Source organism: Thamnophis sirtalis, unplaced genomic scaffold (genome assembly GCF_051295495.1).
Source record: "Thamnophis sirtalis isolate CommonGarterSnake01/CBP01778 unplaced genomic scaffold, rThaSir2_p1.2 scaffold_13, whole genome shotgun sequence".
Lineage (NCBI taxonomy): Eukaryota > Metazoa > Chordata > Lepidosauria > Squamata > Natricidae > Thamnophis > Thamnophis sirtalis.
This window is the reverse complement of record NW_028261393.1, coordinates 15,683,313-15,692,278: the sequence shown is the minus strand read 5'-3', so window position 1 is coordinate 15,692,278 and position 8,966 is coordinate 15,683,313. Positions and strand designations below refer to the sequence as shown.

Sequence of the window (8,966 nt, the reverse complement as noted above, 5' to 3'; positions counted from 1 at the left end):
CTTCATTTATGACATAGCAATAGCAGTTAGACTTATATACTGCTTCATAGAGCTTTCAGCCCTCTCTAAGCGGTTTACAGAGTCAGCATATCGCCCCCACAGTCTGGGTCCTCATTTCACCCACCTCGGAAGGCTGAGTCAACCTTGAGCCGGTGAGATTAGAACTGCTGAACTGCAGATAACAGTCAGCTGAAGTGGCCTGCACCCTAACCACTGCGCCACCTCGGCTCCTCGACATCTTTTTAGTTTTGATGCTAAAAAATATTTTAAGTTGAGAATTTATTAAAAACAAAACAATGCCCATCTCTTTAATATCTAAATACAACAGAAAAAAAAATATGTCACTGATTTACAGCAGGAAACGAGATCTGAGATGAGATTAGAACGAGGTCCGGAGGATGTAATAAAGTAGTTGGAGATCACAGGTTGTGAATGGTCTCACCTGGGTAAGGATTAACCCAATGGATTAAGTCTGTGTTTTGTCTAAGGAAGAACTCTATTTTAAGGAACCAGTGCCCTGTAACATCCAGTTCTAACTGAATTAACACTGGCATGCTTCTTTGGAGGGCTTCTTCCTTTGCAGACTGCTTGCTCTCCTCTTATGAACGATTTTCACGCCATCCCAGCCTTCCTGCAGCTCAAACTCTTTGTTTCTCAAAGCCTCATAGATAGCATTGGTGATGGTCTCGAAAGCCAGGTCTATGTTGGTGTCAGTCTTGGCAGATGTTTCTATAAAAGATGTGCCTAGAGAAGTAGCCAAGCCCTCTGCTTCCTCCAGGGTGACCCTGTTCATGGACTCGAGATCACACTTGTGGCCGACTAGGAGGAAAATCACTTTGTCCATCACGTTGGTCACTTCGTTGTACCAGTCAAAGATGCTCTCAAAGGACCTTCGGTTGGTCATATCAAAGATCAGCAGCACACCAACCGCATTGCGGTAGAAAGATCTGGTGATGCACCTAAGAGTGGAAAAAAGAGTGAAACATTAGCTTTTTCTCCAAGATATCAGCGTTATTTAGAACAAGGTTCTCCAACCATGGCAACTTTAAGACTTCGGAATTCTGGAAGTCCACAAGTCTTCAAGTTGCCACGTTAGGAGACTTCTGATCTAGAGGACAGAATTATTCCAGCAGACATTAATCTTCATTAATACAAATTATATATATAACAAGATATTCATGATAAACTATTAATGTCTCTTTCTAGGTTTTTAATGTACAACTGTCAGGCCTGCAGTCATATTCCTTTGAGGATCTTTGGCCTGCCACACTCTCTCTCTTTCTTTACTATGCTGTTTCATTAGTGGGGAATTGGGAGGGGGAATAGTAAGGAGTAGAATTGTAGAATGTGTTGTTGTCAAAACAAAACATTCCTTTCTAGAAGCCCAAAGTCATTATTTGTCTCCACACCTCTGCACCTGACCGGAACTAGATGGGTGGAAATGCCAGCATGGCAGTGGAAGATTGGACCATGTGATGGACTTGGGGGTGTGAGAGCAAGATCATGAATTTTCAGCTGGGTGAGAAACCTTGGAAGCTTTCAGATTCAGGTTTCCACAGATTGTACCAACATGTCTCTCTTATTAAATTGGAGCGTTGATGAAAGCTCTTCCTTGGACCCTGATTTAATTCTGGATGATATTTGGAACGCTGACAACAACTTTGCTTGGCAAGTAAATATCCTAAAGCCGTGATGGCAAACCTATGGCATGCCAGTGGCCTCTCTGATGGCATGTGAGCCGTCGTCCCAGTTCAGCTCCGCTGCGTGTGTGTGTATGTGCTGGCTGGCCGTCCTTTGGGTCTGTGCCATGCCTGCACATGGCATATGCGGGGGAGCCATGCATGTACGCATGAAGGGTGCACGCAGGGTCACCCGTGCATGCAGGGGAATCATGCATTCATGCGCAGGGGGTGCATATGGGCAGTTAGTGCCCTTTGGGTACTCGGTGCAGAAAAGGCTAGCTATCACTGTCCTAAAGTAACTCTTGTTGTTGAGTTTATAACTGTAGCCTGTCAAACTCATGCTTTTCTAATAGCTATGTAAACTAAGCCCTATTCTAAGACTTTTTATTATGTCTGTGATGCTATGGTTTTTAAGTTGTCTGGGTCTATGACCTATGATAAACACCCTACTACTACTGCAAGATATGAGAGCTATTTGTCCAAGCACTTGTCTGGAGACTAACTCTTACCATCCATCACGTGCCCACTGACCTTGGTCTGGAGTAGTGTTTGCAAAGCAATTTTTTTTTTTTTAGATGTAAACAGAGGTGAAATCTATTGAGATGATCTACAGGAGAGTCCTGACTTATGACTGTAATTGAGCATGCAATTTCAGCTGTAAGCCATAATAGTCATAAAGCAGATCACCACGGGACCTTGTCTGATTTTACCAAGTTTTTGGCGAAGGCTATGAAGCACGCCATTTCTTGCTATGGAGCATTTTTGCTGGAAATCAGAAGCAAGCACCAGTTCTATGTAAGAATTATGGATTACAGAACTGATAGTGTTTTATAATGCTTAGAACTGCCTGATTCAGATATGTCCAATAAGCAGTACACAGAGAGGCCATTTGTAACAATACTGTCAGCGTTCCAAGTATCATGCAGAATTAAATCAGAGTCCAAGGCAAAACGATACTTTTTGTTCCAATTTAATAAAACAGACATCTTAGGCACATCTGTGTTAATCCCAATACTGGAAATGACATCAGAATTCCACCCAGTTAAAAGTTCATGATCTTGTCCCCACACCCACAGTCCATCACATGGTCCAATCTTCTTCTTCCACGCTGGCGTCCATGCCCAGCTTCTTCCGGTCAGGTGTGAAAGTGTGGAGACAAAGGATGACCTTGACTTCTAGCAAAGAATGAAAAACAACACATTCCAAAACCGTACTCCTTCTAATTCCCCCTCCCATTGACTATACTTAAAGAAACAGCATAATTAAATAAGAGAAAGTGTGGCAGGCCAAAATTCTAAAAGGAATATAAATGCAGGCCTGACAAACACAATACAATACAATACAATACAATACAATACAATACAATACAATACAATAGCAGATTTGGAAGGGACCTTGGAGGTCTTCTAGTCCAACCCCCTGCCTAGACAGGAAACCATTTCAGACAAATGTCTATCCAACATCTTCTTAAAAGACTTCCAGTATTGGGGCATTCACAACTTCTGGAGACAAGCTGTTCCACTGATTAATTGTTCTAACTGTCAGGAAATTTCTCTCAGTTCTAAGTTGCTTCTCTCCTTGATTAGTTTCCACCCATTGCTTCTTGTTCTGTCCTTAGGTGCTTTGGAGAGTAATTTGACTCCCTCTTCTTTGTGGCAACCCCTGAGATATCGAAGACTGCTATCATGTCTCCCCTAGTCCTTCTTTTCATTAAACTAGACACACCCAGTTCCTGCAACTGTTCTTCTAACTAACCCAGATTATATGACCAAAATTTCTGTATGGGTGTTATAAAAAGAAAAAGAACAGAAACTGGACCGTATCTTGGTGTGAGGAAGCCACTGAACCTGAGACATTGGGCAAGCAAAGTGATTTGCTCCTGAACAATGTCCCTAGCCTGGATCCTGTACAGGTAGTCCTCAATTTATGCCCACAACAGTGGGACCAAATTTTCCAAAGCTAAGCAAGACAGTTGTGAAGTGAGTTTTGCCCCATTTTACGACTTTTCTTGCCACCGTTGTTAAGTGGATCGCTGCAGTTGTTAAATTAGTAACACTTAACAGTTGTTAAGTGAATCCGGCTACCCCATTGATTTTGCTTGTTGAAAGGTCACAAAAGGGGGATCACAATGACCCCCGGGACACTGCAACCGTCATAAATCTGAGTCAGTTGTCAAGAGTCTGAATTTTGATTAGGGTACGTATGCGATATGGGGATGCTGAGATATCCCTAAATCAGTGTTTCTCAACCTTGGCAACTTGAAGATGTCCGGACTTCAACTCCCAGAATTCCCGAATGCTGGCTGGGGAATTCTGGGAGTTGAAGTCCGGACATCTTCAAGTTGCCAAGGTTGAGAAACACTGCCCTAAATGTTAAAAATAGTCACTTTTTTCAGTGCTTTTTAACTTCGAGCAGTTACTAAAACAAATGGCTGTAAATTGAGGATTACCGCTACCTGTAATCCAGAATATTCCTGCCCCTTCTCTAAAAATATACCAGAAGCAATGAGAAGCGTATGAAAACAAAACAAGTGTCTGCTTTTATCTCCCAAGGGGGAGTCCCACCAGTGTTTCACAACACAAACAGGAACTAAGATCTCCTAATGACCAACAACTAACTCATTATCAGATCAGTTTAAACAGGTCATAGTCCATTATTCTGAGAATCTGATCACACAGGTTAAGTCTGGGAAGATTTAAACGAAAATAAATTGGATGTCTTTAAGGTGCTCCAACATTGTGTTGAGAGCCTCTTGATGCAAGTGAAGAAGGAGAGGGCAAAAGTTGGCTTGAAACTCCACATTAAGAAAACTAAGATCATGGCATCCAGCCCTCTCAATTCCTGGCAAATAGATGGGGAAGAAATGAAGGCCGTGACAGATTTTATTTTCCTGGGCTCAAAGATCACCGCAGATGTGGACTACAGCTAAGGAATTAAAAGACACTCCTGGGGAGGAAAGCGATGGCAAATAAGACAGCAGAGTAAAAAGCAGAGACATCACCTTGCCAAGAAATGTGCCTATAGTCAAGGCTACGGTTTTCCCAGTTGCAATGGATGGCTGTGAAGGTTGGACCATAAGAAAGGCTGAGTGCCAAAGAATGGAGGCCTTTGAACTCTGTTGCTGGAGAAGACTCCTGCGAGTCCCTTGGACTGCAAGGCGATCAAACCGGTCAGTCCTACAGGAGATAAACCCTGACTGCTCTTTAGAAAGCCAGATCCTGAAGATGAAACTCAAAATACTTTGGCTACCTAATGAGAAGGAAGGACTCCCTGGAGAAGAGCCTCATGCTGGGAAAGATTGAGGGCAAAAGAAGAAGGGGACGACAGAGAATGAGGTGACTAGATGGGGCCACTGAAGCAGTTGGTGTGAGCTTAAATGGACTCCAGAGGATGGTGGAGGACAGGAAGGGCTGGAGGAACATTGTCCATGGGGTTGCAATGGGTCAGACAGGACTTCGCAACTAACAGCAACAACAAACATTGTGTTCTTCTACCAGTATCTTCTGAGTAGCCTTGAAAACTCAGCTTCAATTATACCCTACCCCCTCCCAGGCTGCCTTTCTTTCAGCTGCTTGCCCCACACCTCTTCAGATAATAGTTACCAGATGTGATCAGGAGGAGGATGGGGATAGCTCTCAAGGCCAAGTCATTCCAAGGGTATTAATTTACAACCAAAGTAGATGTTTGAGGCAATCTTCCTGGGACCCTCCTTAAGAAAAGCAGACCTTCCAAGCCCAAGGAAGGTGACTGGATTATCACATTTCGAAGAAAAGGGAAGTTATCTAGATCTCCACCTAAATGCTAGGGGCAACTCTTAGAGCGTGACAATTCCTAAGCTCTGTGGTCAATATTTTTCACTGTTTACAGAAGGAAAATCTATAAATCAGATGTTTGCAGCTTATTTGCTGCGCAAGTATTTTGTGCCTTCTGAGGTTGATAGCTGAGAAACTCTGGTTTCTGAAGGAAAATGCATAAGGTTGTTCATAATTTGTCATCAGTTTCCCAGGCCTTCTCTCTTACAGCTCTACTGATGTTGCTTGTCAGGTGAAGTTGTGGTCCTCAGCAGGACATCCAACTTGTTTTTATTTATTTATTATTTGGTAGGTTTATATATCGCTGGAGAAGACTCCTGCGAGTCCTTTGGACTACAAGGCGAATGAACAAGTCAGTCCTGGAGGAGATCAACCCTGACTGCTCTTTAGAAGGCCAGATCCTGAAGGGGAAACTCAAATACTTTGGCCACCTAATGAGAAGGAAGGATTCACTGGGGAAGAGCCTAATGTTGGGAACGATTGAGGGTAAAAGAAGAAGGGGACGACAGAGAATGAGGAGGCTGAATGGAGTCACTGAAGCAGTCAGCATGAGCTTAAATGGACTCCGGGGGATGGGAGAGGACAGGAAGGCCTGGAGGAACATTGTCCATGGGGTTGCGATAGGTCGGACACAACTTCACAACTAACAACAAGGTGTATATCCATTTTCCTCCAGGAGCTCATAACAATCCTTTCCCATTTTCCCAATCATTTTCCATTAGGTCAGAGTTGAGAGACTAACTAGACTAAGTTCCCTGAAGACCTTCCATGGGTGGAGGAGGGGCTAGAACCTATGTTTCCCTTGCTCATAATCCAACATCTTCATAACAACATCATACTGGTTCCCACTTCTGGAGCAACATAAAAATTTAACAGCATGGTGGTAATGGCTGACCATTTTAGGGCTGTGGAGGTGCCAAGCCTACCTTTTTTGAAAGATACACCATCAGTTTCCCACCATTTATTCTGCTCCAGTTCTGCATGGGGTTCCCCTTACAGCTGGCCCAGTGTTTTGATCTTTAAATATCCCTGCTCTGAAACATTTTTGTCCTGCCCGAGGCTAAAACCTCTCAATCTCGAATCATTTTAGCACCCTTCTGGATTCTCCTTACCTGAACCTCTCCTGGCCGGCAGTGTCCCAGAGCTGAAGCTTCACCCTGATTCCTGGAGGCAGCTCCATCATCTTGCTGTAGAACTCCACGCCTACGGTGGGACACGGGGTTGGGATGAAGCATCTCTCTGTGTATCGCCGCAGCAGAGAGGTTTTGCCCACAGTGGAATCACCCAGCAGGAGGATCCGAAACTGGTAGTGCCAGTTGCCACTGGGTGGGTGGGCTGGCAGCATCCGTCCCAATTTTGCCTTAGTAGATACTTCCATTGTGAAAAGGTTGAAAACGGGAGCAGGAGAGCAGCCTTGGCATGGAACCTTTAGAAGAAGCTGATTGTCCCTCCTCTGTTGATCCTAACCGAAAGTTCTGCTACTGGCAGAAGAACTGTACAGGATGAAGATAGAGCCGTTTCCACCCTGGAGGCTCCCTCCCCACTACTATCTCCTCTGGAGCAAGGAAAAGCCAACCCACCACTTAGAAGGAAGATGATTCTTCTTGCCCCTCCTCCCCTCAGCTCCACCCATCACATTCCCTTCTAGCTTGGCTTCTCCAAACAAGAAAAGCAAAAAAAAAAAAGGTGATCTGATTGCTGGTTTTGAGGGATCAGTTAGGCAGAAGCATGGATTGCCTCAGACATTATGTGCTTTTAGATTCCCCCTCCCCTTTTTTGATGTCCCGTTTTAATCAGAGTCACCTCTGTGAGCTGGGTGGAGACAATCATTGAATATATAAATACATAAATCTATTATTTTGGATACCTGCTGTGCACAAAGAACTGTGCCTAGTAGGGTTCTCCTGAATATCATCTCCAAGCTCACTGAATTGCTGCAATTGTAGAACAATGCAGAAAACTTTGAATCTATGTTGAATCAATCCTGGAATCTACATTCCAGAATCTGGAATCCTTCAAAATCCCTCCGTTGATTCTCCAAGATCAACCTGGCTTTTCAAAGACCAGATTTAAAACCACAGTGGATTCCGCTTCTGTAGAAATGAAGTTCACCAAAGAGAGGGTGCAGATGCCACATCTAGTTCCGGTAGCAATTGGGCTTGTTAGCTGATTATGGAGGATTATGGCCCAAACTTATACCAATGTGGATTTTTTTTTTTTTAGGAGCACTCAAATTCTAAAAGAAAACAGGGGAGGAGGTAAAGGAAATCTACCAGTTTTCTTCCCCACCCCCTTCTTTGCAAATTGGCTGTATCACATCCCCACCCATAGCACTAGGGAACAATACTGTAAGCAGACCTCTTCCCCAGTTCCCCTTTCCTTTGCATGCCAGTCTCTTGGAAATCAATCTTGTTTTGTTATCTATACATTCTTCCAGGCATTAACTGATAAAACTATTTAGATTTGTAGTAGTTTCTGCTGAAGAGCTTAAAGGAAGACCTTTCTGGAAGTTTCTTACAAAACAGCAAACCCCCATCCCCAAAAGCAGAGATAATCCCGGAAGCCATGGGAGGTCTTTGCCCTTCCCTATTCTCCTTAGCTGCCTCCAGCTCCTCTTATCTAATCTTTTCCCCCAGCCCTGAAGTCATGTGCCAGCAGCTCCAAAATATTTTGCATAAGGGCTAATTCTCCTTGCCATCTATTTTGCACACATAGGACAAAAGTCCTTGAGCAAGCCCCACCCCCCTCTTGCTTTTTCTTTCCAACTTCATTTTATCTGAAGGGTAGACTTTCCCTCCAACAAAATATGGATAAAACAATTCAATTGGAAAATTAGTTTGCACAGAACATCCAACACCTCCTTTGCATTCCATTATAGCAGCCATTATAGATAGCCACCTCTTCTGATGTCTGGAGAAGTTGCAACTTCATCAGCAAAGTGAGTGTATTTTTAACTTTTTATCCCGTTCTTTGCTTTTTGACTACTTCTAAGATTTTCCCATGGTTTCATGGCAGGGACTGCATTACTAATTTTGACTAATCATGATGAGAAAGGCTGAGCGCCAAAGAATGGAGGCCTTTGAACTATGGTGCTGGAGAAGATTCCTGCAAGTCTCTTGGACTGCAATCAGTCCTAGAGGAGATCAACCCTGACTGCTCTTTAGAAGGCCAGATCCTGAAGATGACACTCAAAGACTTTGGCCACCTAATGAGAAGGAAAGACTCTCTGGAGAAGAGCCTCATGCTGGGAAAGACTGAAGGCAAAAGAAGAAGGGGATGGCAGAGAATGAGGTGGCTGGATGGAGTCACTGAAGCAGTAGGCGTGAGCTTAAATGAACTCCAGAGGATGGTAGAGGACAGAGGCCTGGAGGAACGTTGTCCATGGGGCTGCGATGGGTCAGACACAACTTCGCAACCAACAAGTCATGATTATTCAGAGACCCAGGAAGACTCTGGAAGACCAAAGTCCCCG

General features: G+C 43.9%; 1 protein-coding gene across 1 annotated transcript; it reads right to left on the bottom strand.

Moving 5' to 3' along the window:
- Positions 1 to 278: 278 nt before the first annotated feature.
- Positions 279 to 7,089, bottom strand: RAB42 (RAB42, member RAS oncogene family). Its single transcript, XM_014051774.2, has 2 exons — positions 6,607 to 7,089; positions 279 to 959 (listed from the first exon to the last, which is right to left on the bottom strand). The coding sequence occupies exons 1-2, from the start codon at positions 6,870 to 6,872 to the stop codon at positions 542 to 544; spliced, it is 684 nt and encodes a 227-aa protein (XP_013907249.1). The 5' UTR covers positions 6,873 to 7,089; the 3' UTR covers positions 279 to 541.
- Positions 7,090 to 8,966: the final 1,877 nt, after the last annotated feature.

Bases quoted from the DNA above. Each gene is read 5' to 3' on its own strand.
- RAB42 (XM_014051774.2), bottom strand. From the start codon at position 6,872: ATGGAAGTATCTACTAAGGCAAAATTGGGACGGATGCTGCCAGCCCAC. The intron at 960-6,606 runs GTAAGGAGAATC...TTCCACTCTTAG, and splicing joins GCCGGCCAGGAGAGGTTCAG to GTGCATCACCAGATCTTTCT.